Source organism: Saccostrea cucullata, unplaced genomic scaffold (assembly GCF_032062105.1).
Source record: "Saccostrea cucullata isolate Sc308-1 unplaced genomic scaffold, CSIRO_AGI_Scuc_v1 ctg90, whole genome shotgun sequence".
In the NCBI taxonomy this organism is placed as follows: Eukaryota; Metazoa; Mollusca; class Bivalvia; order Ostreida; family Ostreidae; genus Saccostrea; species Saccostrea cuccullata.
The window spans coordinates 359,841-379,566 of record NW_026940868.1 but is presented as its reverse complement, the minus strand read 5'-3'; the positions used below and the strand labels follow the sequence as shown (position 1 = coordinate 379,566).

General features: G+C 34.8%; 1 protein-coding gene across 1 annotated transcript in view; it reads left to right on the top strand.

Moving 5' to 3' along the window:
* The window catches only part of LOC134256519 (small ribosomal subunit protein mS29-like), a 59,921-nt gene that overhangs the window by 27,983 nt on the left and 12,212 nt on the right, over nt 1–19,726 (top strand). The window contains exons 2-8 of the mRNA XM_062739173.1: nt 1,972–2,063; nt 11,927–12,031; nt 14,479–14,587; nt 16,650–16,742; nt 17,267–17,403; nt 18,045–18,119; nt 19,357–19,436. Of these exons, the coding sequence (XP_062595157.1) occupies nt 1,972–2,063; nt 11,927–12,031; nt 14,479–14,587; nt 16,650–16,742; nt 17,267–17,403; nt 18,045–18,119; nt 19,357–19,436 (691 nt within the window). The remainder of the gene's footprint in view (nt 1–1,971; nt 2,064–11,926; nt 12,032–14,478; nt 14,588–16,649; nt 16,743–17,266; nt 17,404–18,044; nt 18,120–19,356; nt 19,437–19,726) is intronic.

Here is a 19,726-nt window from a genome sequence, read left to right as displayed (position 1 = left end):
GTTTAATCAAATTATAATTTGGCAGAACTTTCTGTCATTCGAACATGTGCAGTGCTAGTGTGTAAATAAATCCAATGACCATTTGACATTATGTAATCGCGCGGTTTGGTTTACAGTACTATGTAAAAGCTTTGAACACACACACAAAAAATGAGATTTAGAAATCCTTTATCGCACAATTTTTAGCTCACCTCAAAGGCGAAAATTAGTAGTGCGCCAAATATTCTCGTTTTACAGTACCCTCGGCGTCGACGTCAGTGTCGGCATCGGCCTCCCATGTTAAGGTTAAGTTTTTAGCTCACCTGAGCCCAAGGCTCAAGTGAGCTTTTCTGATCACATTTTGTCCGGCGTCTGTCTGTCTGTCCGTCTGTCTGTCTGTCTGTCTACACTTTTCACATTTTCGACTTCTTCTCAAGATCCGCTAGGTCAATTTAAACCAAACTTGAAACAAAGCATCCTTGAGTGAAGGGGATTCAAGTTTTTTCAAATGAAGGACCACGCCCTCATTCAAGGGGAGATAATTGGGAATTAATAAAAATTTGGTGGCATGTTTTAAAAATCTTCTTCTCAAGAACCACTGTGCCAGGAAAGCTGAAACTTATGTGGAAGCATCCTGGGGTAGTGTAGATCTCAGTTTATTTAAATCATATGAAGTTTTTATATAGGTCTATTCCAAAGTTTCAGATCAAAATTGCATAAATTTTGCATTTTTAGCTCACCTGAGCCCAAGGCTCAAGTGAGCTTTTCTGATCAAAATTTGTCCGTTGTCTGTCGTCATCGTCGTTGTCGTCGGCGTCGGCGTAAACTTTTCACATTTTCGTCTTCTTCCCAAGAACCACTGGGCCAATTTCAACCAAACTTGCCACAAAGTATCCTTAGGTAAAGGGGATTCAAGTTTGTTCAAATGAAGGGCCAAGCCCTTTTCCAAGGGGAGATAATTATGAATTAGTGAAAAATTAATGGCATTTTTCAAAAATCTTCTTCTCAAGAACCACTGGGCCAGGAAAGATGAAACTCATGTGGAAGCATCCTCAGGTAGTGTGCATTCAAGTTTGTTCAAATCATGACCCCCGGGGGTAGGGTGGGGCCACAATGGCCGATCAAAGTTTTACATAGGAGTATATAGGGAAAATCTTTAAAAATCTTCTTCTCAGGAACCACTGGGCCAAGAAAGATGAAACTCATGTGGAAGCATCCTCAGGTAGTGTGGATTAAGTTTGTTCAATTCATGACCCCCGGGGGTAGGGTGGGGCCACAATGGGGGATCCAAGTTTTACATTAAAATATATAAAAAAGAAAATCTTCCAAAAAATAGCAAAGCTATGATTAGTAATACTAGCATTTACATATATGGAAGCATTTTTGGGTAGTGTAGAATTAATTTTTTTCAAATCATAACCCCCAAGGTAAGGGTGGGGCCACAATGGTGGATCAAAGTTTTACATAGAAAAATAAAGGAAAAAATCCCAAGAACAGAAAAGCTATGTTTAGTCATATTGACATTTAAGCATCCTCATGTATTGAAGATTTAAATTTATTCAAATCATGGCCATTTGGGGATAGGGAGGGAAACAATGGGAATCAAATTCAAATTATTATGGAGTTATATATAGGAAGAAAATGTTTTTGAAAAATCTTTTTATTAAGAACAGCAAAGTCATATGCTGTATTAATATGAAGACAATCTCAAGTAGTATTAAAATTCACCCCCCCCCCCCTTCAGTGAACTTCTCAGTTCTGATCTGATTTGTGCTTTTTCTTGGCCGATTTGCTCAGGTGAGCGATGTGGCCCCTGGGCCTCTTGTTGGATGTACACATACACTCTTTGTTGGGTAACTGTGTGACTTTGCCTTACTTAAAGACAACATTCATTGAGGTGAGCTTTGTAATCTCTGATTACCTATGTTTAGTGTTCTGACCCATTCACTTATTTATGACTGACTTTCTGTACTGAGTATTTTATCATTCTAGGTTGTTGCATGCACATTTTGTCTGGCTTTTCTTCTTGGAGGAGATTTTTGCAGAGGTGCACATCATCAATTAGAACACACCTATCCGACCCAGTATGTATATTTCAACTAAAAAAAAGATTTAAGAGTTTTCTTTTAGTTTATCTACCAAATTGAATTAAGAATATTTTACATTGGATTTTTTATTTCATTTCTATCTAAATTTTAAGTGGAAAGCTCAAGTTTTTCTAATCAAAAGAAATTTTGAAAAAAGAAAATCTTTTGTCATGGTGTTAATTTTGTCATTGTTGTCCTTGTAAATTTTTCACATATCATCTTTTTCTGCAGAACTGCTTAGTCAATTACAACCAAACTAGGCAAAGAGTATTCTTGGATGAAGGGTACCGTATATACTCACCTAATGGCTATGAGTCAAATTTTTGTGAGAGTGAAAATTTTGGTCCAAATTTAAACTCCACGTCCGACTTATAAGTGAGTCGTAAAAAGATTGGCATTTTTTTTTTACTGCAAAATGTATTATTTTATTAACATTTCTGACAATTATTTTTTTGAACAAATCTGGATATATAATATCATTTCCTGGGCATGTTTCTATATATGATAATGTATAACTATTTACATAACCGGTACTTGAATAATTTTACTTTTATCTTAAGTGTGCATTTCTGAAATTGTTACATGTATTTAAAACAAGGTGATCAAATTTTACATAGAAATACATGGGAAAAATCTTTTAAAATCTAAATCATCCCTAGAACTGCAAAGCCATGATTGGAAGCAACCATGAGATTCAAGATTATTCTAATAATGACCCCCAAGTTATAGGGTGGGTCCAAAATGGGCATACATAGGAGTTTTACATAGGAGTACATATAGGAAAAAATCTTTAAAAATCTGAAACACAAAAGAGTTTTACCATTGTGTGGTGCTTAACTTTTGTTTTGACTTTCCATATGGTTGATGATGATATCTTTCCTGCCAACTACCTAAATACAACTACCACACAATGGTACATAATAATATTTTATTTAACTACAATGAACACTTTGAACTCACCATTTTTAGCTCTCCTTTTCTGATTACCTGTTGTCTGTTGTCCATCTGTAAACTTTTCACATTTTCAACTTTTTCTCAAGAACCACTGGACCAATTTTAATCAAACTTGGTACAAAGTATCATTGAGTGAAGGGGAGTGTATATTATTAAAATGCCGGGCCAAGTCTCCTTACAAGGGAAAATAATCAAGAAAAGACAAAAATTGGATGGAACAAAAATAGGGCGGGGTCATTAAAAATCTTCTTCAAGAAGTACTGCACCAGAAAAGCTGAAACTAATGTGGAAGCATCCTGGGATAGTGTTTATTTTTAGCTCACCTGAGCTTTGTCCATTGTCTGTCGTTATCGTTGTAAACTGTTCCTATTTTCATCTTCTTCTCAAGAACCACTGGGCCAATTCAACCAAACTTATCACAAAGTATCCTTGGGTAAAGGGGATTCAAGTTTGTTCAAATGAAGGGCCAAGCCCTCTTCCAAGGGGAGATAATTATAAATTAATGAAAAGTTATTGGTATTTCTTAAAAATCTTCTTCTCCAGAACCATTGGCCCAGGAAAGATGAAACTCATTTGGAAGCATCCTCAGGTAATATAGGTTCAAGTTTGTTCAAATCATGACCCCCGGGAGTAGGGCAGGGCCGCATGGCTGATCAAAGTTTTACTTAGGAATATATAGGAAAAATCTTTTAAAAATCTTCTTCTCCAGAACCATTGGGCCAAGAAAGATGAAACTCATGTGGAAGCATCCTCAGGTAGTGTAGATTCAAGTTTGTTCAACTCATGACCCCCGGGGATAGGGCGGGGCCACAATGGCTGATCAAGTTTTTACATAGGAATATATAGGAAAAATCCTCTTCTCCAGAACCTTTGGGCAAGGAAATGAAACTTGTGGAAGCAGCCTCATGTAGTGTAGATTCAAATTTGTTCAAATCATTATATATTTGTCTTTTACCATAACGCTACAGATCCCGTAATGCAAAAAAGGTGCAATGTAGGGTGCAATATTTTTTTGCACACTTTTGGGGAGATTTTCTCCACTTTCTAGCATTGGTTAATCAACTACCTTTCACTCTCTAAGTCTAGACACATTCTGTAGCCAATATGTACATTTTATCCACCTTCCAACGCTTTATAGTTGTCTCTACAGGCAAAAAACTCGCTTGAAGTGAATTTTCAGCAATTTAACAAATAATTTTAATCACTTTTAAATCGAGTTTATCACTTGTAGAGACGACTATAAAGGGTTGGGAGATGGATAAAATATACAGATTAGTTAAATAATGTGCCTAGGGTAGTTAATTGACCATTGCTGGAAATTGGAGAAATTCACCCCAAAAGTGCGCAAAAAATATTGTGCCGTAAATTGCACCTTTTTTGCATTATATATAGGTAAAAGACAAATACATAAAACCATAACGCTACAGATCTGCAGCTATTACCGACTGTGTAAGATTAGGCTTGAAGAATTCCATCCTCATTCATGCGATGTCGTTTTTCTCGATCATTCGTTTCCCAAGATTTAGCAGATTAACGGTTTTTTCCCGCTTTGGTAGCATAGAAACATTTCTTCAGAGTTCTGTTGTTCATAACAGTTATCAAACATTTAACAAAAGTATGTCGATTTCTTTCTGTCTTTCCCACTACCTATTGTAGCCATGCAGACGATTTGATTTGTTTAGCAAAGGGGGATAAATAAAAAAGAAACAAAAGTAGAAAATAAATCAGGAATGTAAGGGACAGGTTTTGAAATTCAGGAAAATATCAATTAAAGTAAAAGTATTTAATTATTCCTTCAAAAAGTAATCTGGAAGCGGGAAATATATCGATACATGTAAAGACTGCAAAGTAGTTCCGGCTGCTTAGTGCAAGCAAACTTTAGATTTTATTGATGCAGTTATCAAAAGAATTTTTTATCCAATCAGAATCAAGTATTTTATAGAAATTAAATGATATGTTTATCTTGCAATTGCTAAAGCTATGACATCTCAACCTGTCTACTATGACGTCATGTCCTTTGACATTCTGTTACGAAAAAGACAGAGGCATGTGTAAAATCAAAGAAAATGTAATAAACAGAAAATTCAATGTTTTGTAGTGGAATAAGGAATTTATTTCATGAGTGGAACAGGATTTTTTGATATTTTCACGAGTGTGAAGCACAAGTGAAAATATCAAAAAATGCTGATTCACGATTGAATATACAAAACATTGAATATCCTATATATACCGTATAATCCCTACAAACCGCCCCGGGCGCTTAGAAAATTGCGGAAAGGGGGCGGTTATTTTGATATTCTTGCTAAAATTTTGAATGTCATATTTCAACTTCAAGAAATCTTTTGAAAAAAAAAAACAAATAACAGAGAACCACTAAAAACTGTCTAACCTTCCTTTTACAATTTACAATTACAATAATCCACCCAAATTATGCTATATGACTCATTTTCCCACTTCGAAATTAGGGAATTATTTAGACAAGGAGAAAAAATTTTGTACTTGTATGCTATAACTTTCACTTTCAGAAATACATGATTAGGTCGTTCTAAAAATCTTTTACTTTCAAGAGTATTTTATGTATGAGTTACCTAATAACAAAGTTTCATTTAGCCCAAAAAATCTTACGTTTTCCTGGCTTTTTTACGATTTTAATATTTTACATGCCAGGAAAACGTCAGAATCGGCGCCATTACGAAAATTGGAAATTTCGCCGTTTTCAACTGGAGTTGATTTTTGATACCTGTGAACAGAACTAAATGCCGAAATCAGAATTTGTCAAAAGCACAATGCCTCTAGTACTCACCAATATCGATGAAAAGAAAATATCACTCCACGTAACAGGACATGCAAGATTTTAAAATGTACGAAATGAAGACAAATCTCGACAGTGTGATAAAACCTTTTTCACCGGATTATTTCATAAATTAACCGTAAAAATAATATTTGTAAGTTCTTTAAGTATTGTACTATTGATATCTTTTGACTTTGAAATTTAATTCAGTTCGCAAGTATCTAAAATCAACTCGAGAATGCCGTCTCCAGTTGGATGTGGCGATTTCCCAGTTTACGTAATGGCGCTGATTCTGACGTTTTCCTGGCATGTAAAATATCAAAATCGTAAAAAAGCCAGGAAAACATCAGATTTTTTAGACTAAGTTTCATTTTCACTCTCTTCATTATGGCGGACTTTTGACACCGTGTATATCCCAACATGCGGGGTGTATACTATGTTGTGCGCGGGGTGTATGCTTTCGAAGCGAAAGAAAGGGGGTCAATGTACGTTCTTTGTCCATTTTCTCAACTTACGGATATTTTTCGCCAGAAAGCATATGCCTACGGAAGAAAGCATTATCTAAGGAGTATATGGATACCGATGAATCCACTGGACACTTTCTAGTTTTATCGAACACCTCAACACAATTCCGAGGATCGGAGCAAGATTGACGCTACACTGTGTTTAAGATCAAATATCAGAACAAAGCTTTGCTTTATCAGCACTTTTATATTATTGTTAAATATATGTTTACAATATAAACGTTTGTATAAATTGTCTTTAAATAAAACAGTTCGTATATAAAGATATTGACGAAAAATCAATGTTGTGTCCGGGGTGTATGCAACATGTTGTACACGGGGTGTATACCCCATATTTTTCTCAGGATAGTTAGTGCGAAGTATCAATGGAAATAATATTCACACAGGTTTATAAGCGACAGATAGTGTTGATAAAAGACCTTAATTAATACTAATGCCGAACCAAAAAGTTATTTCCATAAGCGTACTGAAGTATAAAACAAACTAAATTTTAAAAAATCAAAAGAATAAAAAAAGAATTAAAAAGTGTGCAAGGAGCGATTGTTCTATCATACAGACACTTAGTCCCCCCCCCCTTTGTTCCAGACACAACTTTACATTACAGAAAATGTTCATCGAAAGTCAGGTTGCCCCCCCCCCCCCCCTTTTTTTTTTTTGAGCATAGTCAAATAAAACATTGTAGATGGCGCAATGGTCTAAATCTACATAATCATAAATTCTCTCTAAAGGAGCCCCCTCCCCCATCCAATCCCTGCATTGAGGACACTTTGCTCAGCTCGTTTTAATCTAAATATTTCGCCTGTTAAAAATAATAGAAACACTACATGAATGGTATATTATGAATAAATCTTTTTTTGTTTCTGCAACATTTATTTTATCAATACATGTATTCTTAAGCATTTATGACAGTGATGGAGAATCTTTTTTGAAGGGGGAATACCTGAAAAAAAAAACAAACTTTGGCATAAGTTGACTAGTAGCTATAAAAAAGGGGGACTTGTCGAAACTCAAAACTCCTATTTCAGATGGGGTTGTAGGTCCCATCTTTTTCAGTTCCAATTCTCCTTTTTTTTTTTTTACAACATACTACATACGTACATAACCATTATTTGACTATGCTGCAACAAAAAAAAAGGGGGGGGGGGCAACCTGACTTTCGATGAACATTTTCTGTAATGTAAAGTTGCCTGGAACAAAAGGGGGATACTACGTGTCTGTAGGATATACATGTATTAATTTTCCTTTCAATTTTTGCAATATGTGGACTCATTTTTCCTTATCTGAAAAGATTTCATATTTTACAAATCACAATAAACATGTACATCTGTAAAGTCAGCTATAAAAAATGCACAATTGTACAGAACGTAATAAGGGACGACAATTTTCTGAGGGCATGCAAAATTGAAAAAAAAAGAATGCTTTGGGAAAAATGTTCACCCCTCCTCTAATTTATTATCGTATATACATGTAGTAAAGTAACTACCCCCCCCCCCCCCCCCACCCCCCAAAAAATGACCTAAGACACATACACACCCTGCCCGAGCCCATTCCAAGAATAGTTTACCGCCAAATATGGGCTCCTGGGGGCAAAGTACACAGCATATAAATACCCCGGTACTTGAAGGAGAACATTTTTTGTGGTGTTTATGACATTACAAAAAGTTAAATATTTTCAATGTCATTTAAAAGAAAATTGAAAAAAGTTAAACAGAAATTATGAGAAAATGTTAAATGTTCAAAATGATGCATGTGTGAAGCATTTATTAAGGAAGGATCTGATTAAGGCGCCTTTAAATCAAAAGAAGGGATGAATTGTTGGTCATCACATTAAACAGTTAAACAAAGCACCCTGTACATTTACTTCCATCTGCAAAGCCAAAAGTACGATGAACGTGTATCATTTTTTTTTTCAGCAAATCGAATTCATGAACCTGAAGTTGTGCTATTACAAAACTGGTAAATAATTTAAAATATAAATAGAACTTTCACAAACGTCAATTTTTAAGAAATTTTTAATGATATTTCAGACAATGATACTATAGAGTAAAATGAGGGGTATACACCCCGTGTACAACATGTTGCATACACCCCGGACACAACATTGATTTTTCGTCAATATCTTTATATACGAACTGTTTTATTTAAAGACAATTTATACAAACGTTTATATTGTAAACATGTATTTAACAATAATATAAAAGTGCTGATAAAGCAAAGCTTTGTTCTGATATTTGATCTTAAACACAGTGTAGCGTCAATCTTGCTCCGATCCTCGGAATTGTGTTGAGGTGTTTGATAAAACTAGAAGGTGTCCAGTGGATTCATAGGTATCCATATACTCCTTAGATAATGCTTTCTTCCGTAGGCACATGCTTTTTGGCGAAAAATATCCGTAAGTTGAGAAAATAATAATAATAATAATAATAATAATACTTTATTTTGAGAGGGTAACCCGATTAGTGCAATGCACTAGTCTTCCTCGGGGCCCTCTTAGCATGTTCCCAATAATACATGTACAATAATAAAAACATTTTACAATAATAAATAAATAATACAATATGAGGTAAAAATACATTTTTAGGACATTTTAGTTGCGACACTTTATAATAAATGTTTCAACATTTTTACGAAATGTGTGTAAATTCTGTGAAAAACGTATATACAAAGGTAATTTGTTCCATAAATGAACACCAGAATAATGAAAAGAATTTTTAAATTGATTTGTTCGATATTTCGGAAGTTGAAGGTCATAGTTTGTTTCAGATCGTAGAACATAATTATTAGAAGAAATAAATTCAAAAGAGTCTCTTAAATAAGTAGGTGCCATACCATGAAGTGTTTTGTACAGTAGTACATATTTATGAAAATCGATCAACTCGTATATGGTCAGCCATCCAAGTTTTTCAAATAATGGTAGTGAAGGGGCATCATAAGCCACATCTAATATAATCCGGGCTGCCCTTTTTTGCAATTTAAAAACTCTATCTATGCCAGCACCTGGCGCATTACCCCAAATAGTAAGACAATAATTCATAGAAGGCAGAATGTATGCATTATAGAATAGTTTTCTTGTGTGTAAGGGAAGAAATTTTTTAATTTTGCGTAAAGTATATAATTTATATGTCAAAGATTTACAAACTGAGTCAATATGGTGATTATAGCGCAATGAATGATCAATATGCACTCCCAGAAGTTTTTCAGATTCAACATTTTCAATAAATTTGTTTGAAGCATATAAATTTAGTTCAGGGGAATTTATTCTTGATTTTCTTTGTTGTGTTCCCATAAGCATACATTTTGTCTTGTTGGTATTTAACACCATTTGATTTTTGGAACACCAATTTTCAATCTCACACAAATCAAAGTTTAGGGCATTCTCAATACCTTCTATATTTTTATGATATGTATGTAAGGTTGCATCATCAGCAAACATATCAATATCTGTTCTATTTACATGTAAAGGGAGATCATTTATATACAATAAAAATAATAGGGGACCTAAGATAGATCCCTGGGGTACTCCTGCTGTGACGGGCAAAAAATCAGAGGAATATGTTCCTATTTTTACACACTGAGTCCTTGAGGTTAAATAAGAATGAAACCATTTAATAGCCATTTGATCAAAGTGATATGATTGAAGTTTACTTATAAGTATATCATGATTAACTAAATCAAATGCCTTGCTAAAATCAATGAAAGTTATGCCTACTAGATTTCCTTGATCCATAGCTTGTAGCCAATTATCTGTAAGTTTTGTAAGGGCCGTTTGACATGAATGAAATTCTCGAAATCCAGATTGTGATTTAAATAAAAGATCAAAGTTAGAGGCAAAGTTACGTATTTGATTGGCTATGTGTTTTTCAACTAATTTTGATAATGTTGGAAGAATGGATATCGGTCTGTAGTTCCCTGGATCTGTGTGGTCGCCATTTTTGAAAATAGGAGTGACTTTTGCTTGTTTTAAATGGGTCGGAAATACTCCATTAGTGATGCTAGCATTTATAAGATGTGTAATAGATTTGCATATAACATTTGCCGAAAGTTTTAGAAGACGAGGTCCGATAAAGTCTATACCGGCTGACTTGTTTACATCAAGTGTATTCAACATATTCAATACTTCAAATTCACTTATTTCATTAATACTGAAAACATTTTCTTTCCCTAGTTTAGTTTCTGTGTATCGATTTAATAATTCTGGATCAAAACTTTCTACAGACATATCTGCTAATAATTTACAGGATATTTCCGTAAAGTGTTTGTTAAAAATATCAACAATATCCTGTAAATCTTCAAAATCTAAACCATTTTGTGTAATACGGGTAGGTGTAAAATTTTTGGAATTAGATGCCAAATGGTTTAAATAACTCCACATTTCTTTAGGACTTGAGCTTTCTTCAATTGCTGATTTGTAATACTTTGATTTCGCTTGATCTATTAACTGTGTCACTTTATTTCTCCAAATTTTGTAATTTTCTGAATTCCTTTGTAAATGATATGTATCGCGTAAATGTCTAGCATCATTTATTTCCTGTGTAAGCCATTTAGGTCGAGTTTCATTCTTGACTCTTTTAGTTTTTACTCTGGCATGCTTGTTTAGAATATCATTATATATTTCATAAAATTTATTCATTATCTCGCTTGGGTCTTTTAGTTCAAGAAGAGTGTTAAAATTTGCATTTTCTAAATCTCTTAGAAACTCATTTTCATTGAATTGTTTAAAATCTCGGTATTGGATTTCAGTATGTTTTCCTCTACGCTGTATGCAGTTAGTTTTCCGTGTCAAACATACAGGATAGTGGTCAGAAATAGCGATAGGGGGCACATTTGTTTCACATATGTTTTCCGGTTTGGTTGTATAAAAATGATCAATTAAAGTACTTGAGGTACTTGTTATTCTAGTAGGAACAGTAACTATCTGCGAAAGTCCAAACTCTTCTAAAATGGACAAGGAACGTACATTGACCCCCTTTCTTTCGCTTTGGAAGCATACACCCCGCGTACAACATAGTATACACCCCGCATGTTGGGATATACATGGTGTTTGATGCGATTCTGAATGATTTTGTTCACTGTAAAGGGGGCCCTTATTTCCTGACAATTGAAAAAGACCCAGGGGGGCGCTTATAGGGGTAGGGGCAGTTAATAGGGATAATACAGTACTAGAATTATGGAGAAAATAAAGTATTTTCATGGAATTCAATTTGAAATCACATGAAAAGTGGTCATGATATCAATATTAAATTTGTCATTATTTTGTATAAGAGGCCAAGAACATACAAATTACCGTTTTCTGAAAGACTGTAGGCAATCTGGATACATTTTCTTTTTCTGCAGATATGGAAAAAACTCCCATATTCATGACTGGTTTTCTTAATTTTTCATTGGAAATTACAACTTTTAAAATATGATTTTTCATCTTGTTTACCTATAAATTATGCCCCAAAACACCTTTTTTTGACCAAGCTGAAGTTGTAAAGCATCATTATAGGAATTTATTTCTTAAATTTGATATATCTGTGGGCACCTTTTATTTACTAGATCTTTACCTTAATAAGTAATGTTGTGAAAGAACATTATCTGAACTCTTACAGACAGAGCACACCACATTGCAGCAGGGATTATTCTACTCAGTTCCCCAGGATGATGTCAATAAACTTATGTTTAATAACTGGATGAGTCCTCATGAAAAAAATATGGTAAGAAGTTGTTTATCTTTTGACTTCACTTTCATCTTTTTAGCTCACCTCGAGGAAGTCAAGATGAGCTTATGCTATACACCTGGCGTCGGCGTCCCGGTTAAAGTTTTAGGAGCAGGTCCATTCCCAAGTAACTATAAGCCTTACCTGGACCAAACTTGCATGGATGATGCATCTAGGGATGGACACTACCAGAATTGCTTCAGATGCTGGATGTGACCTACGTTTTCCAGATGAGTGACCAGGTTAAAGTTTTTGGAGCAGGTCCATTCCCAAGTAACAATAAGCCCTACCCGGACCAAGTTTGCATGGATGACGCATCTAGGGATAGACACTACCAGACTTGGCTTCGGATGCTGGATGTGACCTACATTTTTCAGATGAGTGACCAGGTTAAAGTTTTTGGAGCAGGTCCTTTCCCAATTAACTACAGTGTATAAGCCCTACCTGGACCAAATTTGCATGGATGATGCATCCAGGGATGGACACTACCAGACTTGCTTCGGATGCTGGATGTGACCTACATTTTCCAGATGAGTGACCAGATGAAGTTTTTGGAGAGGGTCCATTCCCAAGTAAATATAAGCCCTACCTGGACCAAACTTGCATAAATGATGCATCTTGGGATGGACACTACCAGACTTGCTTCGGATGCTTGATGTGACCTACATTTTTCAGATAAGTGACCAGGTTAAAGTTTTTGGAGCAGGTCCATTCCCAAGTAACTATAAGCCCTACCTGGACCAAACTTGCAAGGATGATGCATCTAGGGATGGACACTACCAGACTTGCTTCGAATGCTGGATGTGACTTACATTTACCAGATCAGTGACTAGTTTATTCCCAAGTGACTATTAGCCCTACCTGGACCAAACTTGCATGGATGATGCATTTAAGGATGGACAATGGAAACTTGCTTCGGATGTTAGATCTGACCCACATTTTCCAGATGATTGATGAGGTTAAATTTTTTGGAACAGGTCAATCCCCAATGAATTTTAAGACCTATTTAAACAGAACTTGCTTGAATATTGTTGTCAGAATAAATGCTAACTGTTAAGAAAATATGATCTGAGATTTGCATGACTTAGACTGATTATATTCGTCGAGGTGATCTTCATAATCTTTGATTACCTATGGGTTTTTTTTTTTTTGGGGGGGGGGGGGGGGGGTATTTACTATTATCAGTATCCCACTGCTGAAGCATTGAAAATGAAATAAAAACAAGCAAATTCAAGGAATTGTGGTCCCCAGCATTCGGTGTCTCTGTGGGTGCGATGTCATTTTTTATGACATATTGTGTGTAATATGATTGAACACCCTATCATATGTAATTTATTTAGAAATCATCACTGAACTCCAAGGTCAAGGTCAAAGGGTTAAAGTTCTTGGTATTCAATGAAAAGTCTTCTCACAAGGATTACATATGTAAAGTATGAAAGCCCTAGCCCTTACCATTCAAAAGTTATGGTCAAGGTTAAAGTGTTTTATGAGTACGAAAAACCACCAAGGTCAAGGTCAGAAGGTCAAGGTTGTTGATATTAAATGAAAAGTCTTGCCACAAAGAATACATATGTGAAATATGAAAGTCCTAGTATCTACTGTTCAAAAGTTGTGGCCAAGGTCGAAGTATTTGAAAAGTAGGTCAAACTCCAAGGTCAATGTCAAAGGGTCAAAGTTAATGATATCCAATGAAAGGTTTTCTCACAAGAATTGCATATATGAAGTATGAAAGCCCTAGCCCTTACCATTCAAAAGTTATGGTCAAGGTTAAAGTTTTTTCATAAGTTCGGAAATCTCCAAGGTCAAGGTCAAAAGGTCAAAGTTGTTGGTTTCCAATGAAAGGTCTAGTCACAAAGAATATATATGTGAAATATGAAAGTTATAGTGTCGTACATTCCAAAATTATGGCCAAAGTAAAAGTTTGGAATTTTTGAGTAAAAGTGGGTCAAACTCCAAGTCAAGGTCAAAAGGTCAAATTTGGTGGTACCCAAAGAAAGGTCTTATCACAAGGAATACACATGTGAAATATGAAAGTCATAGCTCCACTAAATCAAAAGTTATGGGCAAGGTTAATGTTTTTGTGATGGACAGACTGACAGACGGACAGATAAATGAGATTTAATGTCCCCTCGCTTTCGCGAAAGCAGGGGACAATAAATCTTGTCCTCTGGTCCTCTTATGATTTAACTTAATAAAACAGGTATCTTATGGAGACACATAAGAAAAAGTAAGTGACTTCAGTCTTATTTAGGCAAGATAATGATCAGTGACAATTTGAATAGTAATATCCTGTTCAATTTTCTTTCTCTTATGAATATGAGATCATGTTACATTGACTCAAGGTCATTTGGACAAGGCAGTGGTTATTTCATAGTACTAGTTTAATTTATTTTCAAAAAATTTAATGAAAAATTTCATAAAGTTAGAATTTTCTTGTCTTTCAGAACAAAACATTTCAGGAGTATTGTATCTTAATCAGAAGACCAGCACTAGAAATTATGGATATTTTAAGGAGGATAAATTACAACTATCCCATCACACGTTTTCTACTGTGTATCCTTGTCATACTTTTTCTAAGCCTTGTTAATAAAATGATGCATTTGATTGACATTTATAATTTATTATACAGAGATATAGATGAGAGAAAATGCATATTATCTGACTAAATCTGACCATAACCTCTGAACTTTAAGTAGAAGATCAAGCACATTACTTCATGTCAGGTTAATGTCATATATGAAGGTCACAGAGCAAAATTTTGTAAGTTGGAAAAAAAATTGAAAATCTGATAAAACTATGTTTTCTTCAGATTATTTTATTATTACTGTGGAATCATTCTAATTCATTGGGGGTCAATGTTAGTGGGCAAGCTAAGGTTTACCTGTTCTTGCATGGGGACATAATTCTAAGGAGAATTCATTGAATGAAAGGTAGCTTCATAGACTAATTATGTTTTCAGAATTTTCATGGGGACGTAAATCTGTGGGTGAGGGGTGACCTAATGATGATTCCACAGTATTTCAAATTATTGCATGTGTATTGATAAACTTTTTCTCTTAATATAAAACAAGAAATGTTATGTGAAATAGCTCTCAACAGTCTGTACTGCAAGTGATATTGATATGGGACTTCTGAAGTTAAAATTTCAGAATGCATTGAAAGGAAATTGTTTATTGAAAGTCTAACTACAGTTGATCTTCATTATCTCAAATACTAATATCTTGAATATCCAGATTTGTCAATTTGAGTTGACATTTTAGCTTACCTGAGCCGAAGGCTCAAAGTTAGCTCTTCTGATAGAAATTTGTCCATTGTCTGTTGTCGTTGTTGTCATTGTCATGAACTTTTCACAATTTATCTTCTTCTCCAAAACTACTGGGCCAATTTCAATCAAACTTGGCATAGCGTATCATTGGGTAAAGGGGATTATAGTTTCTTCAAATGAAGGGCCACTCCCTCCTCCAATGGGAGATACTTACAAAATAGTGAAAAATTAATGGAATCACTGAAAGATCTTCTTCACAAGAACCAATGGGCCAGAAAAGATGAAACTCATGTGGAATCATTGTCAAAAAAAAGTTCAAATCATGACCCCTGGGGGTAGGGTGGGGCCACAATGGATGATCAAAGTTTTACATAGGACTGTATAAGAAAAATCTTCATAAATCTTCTTCTCAAGAACAGCAAAGTTATGATTGGTCAAATTTATATTGAAGCATCCTCAGATGGTGAAGATTTAAGTTTGTCTAAATCTAGTTATGTGAAAGCATCCTCAGGTTGTGTAGATTCAAGTTTGTTCAAATCATCACCCCTGGGGGTGGGGTGGAGCCACAATGGACAATCAAAGTTTTACATACTAGGAAACCAGGTATATTGGAAAAATCTTCTCAAGAACAACAAAGCCATGATTGGTCATAAGGAAGCATTCTTAGGTTGTATAGATTCAAATTTGTGTAATTCAAGACCCCAAGGGGTAGGCTTGGGCCACAATGGACGATAGGAAAAATCTTTAGAAATCTTCTTCTCAAGAACTGCAAAGCCATGGTTTGTCATATATATATTGGAGCATCCTCAGATAATGAAGATTAAAGTTTGCTTAAACCATGACCCCAAGGGGTAGGGTGGCACCACAATGAAAGTTCAAACTTGTAGGAAAAAAGTTCTTAGCTAAGATTCAATTTTGTTCAAATCAACCCCCCCCCTTCTTTTTTTTTAGTAGTAGGTCAGAACCACTTATGCATTAAAGCTTTTTCTATACTTATCTGATTTTTTTTTTCTTAGCCACAGTGCTCAGGTGAGCGGTGTGGCCCTTGGGCCTCTTGTTATGTATGTATAGTCTACCCTTTCTATTTTGAATCACTGTGTGTCTGTAAGTTTAATCTTGGTCCTGTCAGGGTAGAGATGACAAGGTTGGACTGTATATTGTCTTTTTGATGTAAAATATTTAAGAAATATACAACAATCTGAAAAAGTTCTCTGGGAAATGAACTTACTTTGTCACATGATCAAATCCTGTGAAGATAAGATTGGTTGAGGCTAGTAGTATATACCTGTTTTATATACATTCTTATTTACACTGTATTTTTTATACAAATGGATTCTTAACAACATGTAGATGGAGAAATGAATGCTGGTAAAAAATTTACTATGACACATGTGATGCATTTTTGCAGAAACCAGAACTGGATTACCTTAACTGTACCATGGGGTAAATATTGGTCACATATCAGAAAAAAGACATCATATTATACCTTAACTGTTTTATTAAGCTTGAAAAATTTAATTTTTTGCTGGAATGAAATTTGAATCGTTATTTCTTAAATGCAATTAATAAGAAAAGCAAGTCATAATAGTTTTCCCCCCAGATGAATTCTCATGAGATAACATGAAAAAACGTTTGAATTTTTTTCCCCACTACATGTACTAATGAAACTGTTGCACAAGAGACAACACAGATACATGTACAAGAATAACCTACAAAACTTAAAAGTAAATCATGGGAAAGCATGATAATACAAACACGAATGAGTTGATTTATTCCACTTTAAGCACATGTATCTTAGGACTGAAAACCCCCTCATTTAATGAGCAAGTCCATTACTAAATATTGCACATAGGTCTGAAACTACGTTGTACTAGTATATTTTTTTGGTGCAAGTCTTTTCTATATTTACATATAAAATTTATTTAGGTAAGCTTTGTAATCTTTGATAACATATGTTTCTGTTTTAGCCAATGACTGGAATTGTAGAAGATTGAAAGTATCATATAGCAACCACACGGAATTCCTCTTTGATTTACCTATACATTCTAAAAACCTGCTGGAAGATTTTCTGATCAAAAATTCTCATCTAATTGAGGATTTCAAAGTAAGTTTTAGCTCAGTCTGTAGTATTTTTTCAAAAATACAATGTAAGTTACAAAGAATGAGTGTGCATGTATTTGTAATGATGAAGAAACAAAAAATACATCATGAATACCATGTATCAGGGTTTTTAGAGGTCATAGGGGGCCTGTATTGGGCCAATTTCCAATGATAAAAAGTATGTGTTTTTTTTCCAATTTCATAAAAGAAAATTCCCAAAACAAATATGGTTAAAAATGTCTGGAGTCAGTAACATGTACATTAGGAATGGAATTTTAAAAAATCTAAAAGGCATGAACCAAACTGATTGACTGAATGTAAAGTAAGTCAAACGAAAAAAAAGAAATCCTAAATGAATTTATTTATAAAAATATTAATTAAATATCTATATATTTTTCCCAATTTTAACCAAATGTCACTATTTTTCCCAAATGGAAAGGGCCAGGCCCTGGATTTTAAGACCTAAAAAACCCTTCTGTTATACATATAAGTTGCTGAGGTAAACTTTCTCTGAATAATAGGAACACTTTCTTTTACAGTTCACGTTCAGCTTTAAATGTTAAAAATAATTTTTTTCAAACAAGTGCTTATGATAACTTTTGCCTTTTTCTCCAGAATGTATTCAAGAGCATGTTCATTTTTCAGACCAGTACAAGATATGAATTCTCAGAACAAGAATCCTCGGAGCAGGGAGTACCTCTGATAGATTTAGTGTCCTTTGTAAGTGGAGTATAGGATTTTTAAGTATGGGTGATCCTATACAATAGTACATGTGTAGACTGGTGGTAAAAGTTGTACAATAGTACGTGTGTAGACTGGTGGTAAAGGTTGTACATTCATGTGTCCCCAGAATAACTACATATAAGATTAAGTGTTTTCATATGTATTCTGTCATGTTGCCAGTATCTTTGTGATAGAGAGCTTTTAAACATATCCTTTTAGAAAGGAAACAGTGAAATGCAATAAATTTTAAGTTTAAAATTTTCAAAAGTAACTTGTCTGTGGTTCAATTATAATTCCTGATAAAGTTTTTTTTATACCCCCCGCAAACGAAGTTTGGGGGGGGGGGGTATGTAGGAATCACCTTGTCCGTCTGACCATCTGTCCGCCTGTCCGTCCGTCCGTCTGTCTAGCTGTCCCTCTGTCTGTGCAAACGTGTCCGGTCCATATCTTTCTTACAGAGGAACATTAGAATCTACTACTCCACACAAAGATTGCCCGTGACCTAAGGGTGTGTCCTGACCTTGACCCAAGGTCATTTGAGGAAGTTCAAGGTCACTGGAAGAAAAAATTCATAATTCGTGTCCGGTTCATATCTTTCTTATGGATAAACTTGGTAGGTTCTTATTTCACACAAAGATTGTCCATGACCTAAGGGCGTGTCTTGACCTTGACCCAAGGTCATTTGAGGAAGTCCAAGGTCACTGGAAGAAAAAATTCATAATACGTGTCCGGTCCATATCTTTCTTATGGATAAACTTGGTAGGTTCTAATTTCACACAAAGATTGCCTGTAACGTAAGGGTGTGTCATGACCTTGAACCAAGGTCATTTGGGAAGTTCAAGGTCACTGGAAGAAAAATTTTATAATTTGTGTCCGGTCATATCTTTCTTTGTTATGGAAAAACTTGAATCTACCACTTCACACAAACATTGCTTATGACCTGAGGTTGTGTCATGACTTTGAACCAAGGTCATTTATGCAAGTTCAAGGTCACTGACAGAAAAAAGTTCATAATTCCTGTCTGGTCCGTATATTTAGTCTATTTCTTTTATTAGGCTCTTCCTTCGTTTCATTTATAAAAAAATATAATGAGCAATAACATTGCACTAAAAATGTTTTAGCATTTCTCTCTTCTCTGAGATCCATAAAATATTCATGATTTAGCACTTCTGAAAAACCCAGCGGGGGGTATTTTGTCCCGTTTGGACAGTTCTAGTTTCTATTTGGATGACAGGGCATCAGTAGAATGAAGTTTGCCAGTGATGTTGTGGGAGCTCTTTTACAGGAACTAAAACACCTGGCTAACAATGATAAGTAAGTTTTTAAGTTCTTTGATTTGTCTGTACCACTTTTGCTAAACAAGGATGAAAGTAGAAAAGAGCTGAATGGAACTTTTGGATAGCAAAGATGAACGCTTAAGTGAGCTTTTCTGATCACCTGTAGTCCGTCATCCGTCCGTCTGTCCAGTTGTCCGTCCGTCCGTTTGTAAATTTTCACGTTTTTAACTTCTTCTCAAGAACCACTAGGCCAATTTTAATCAAACTTAGTACAAAGCATCTTTGGATGAAGGGGAATTTAAATTATTAAAATAAAGGGCCAAGTTC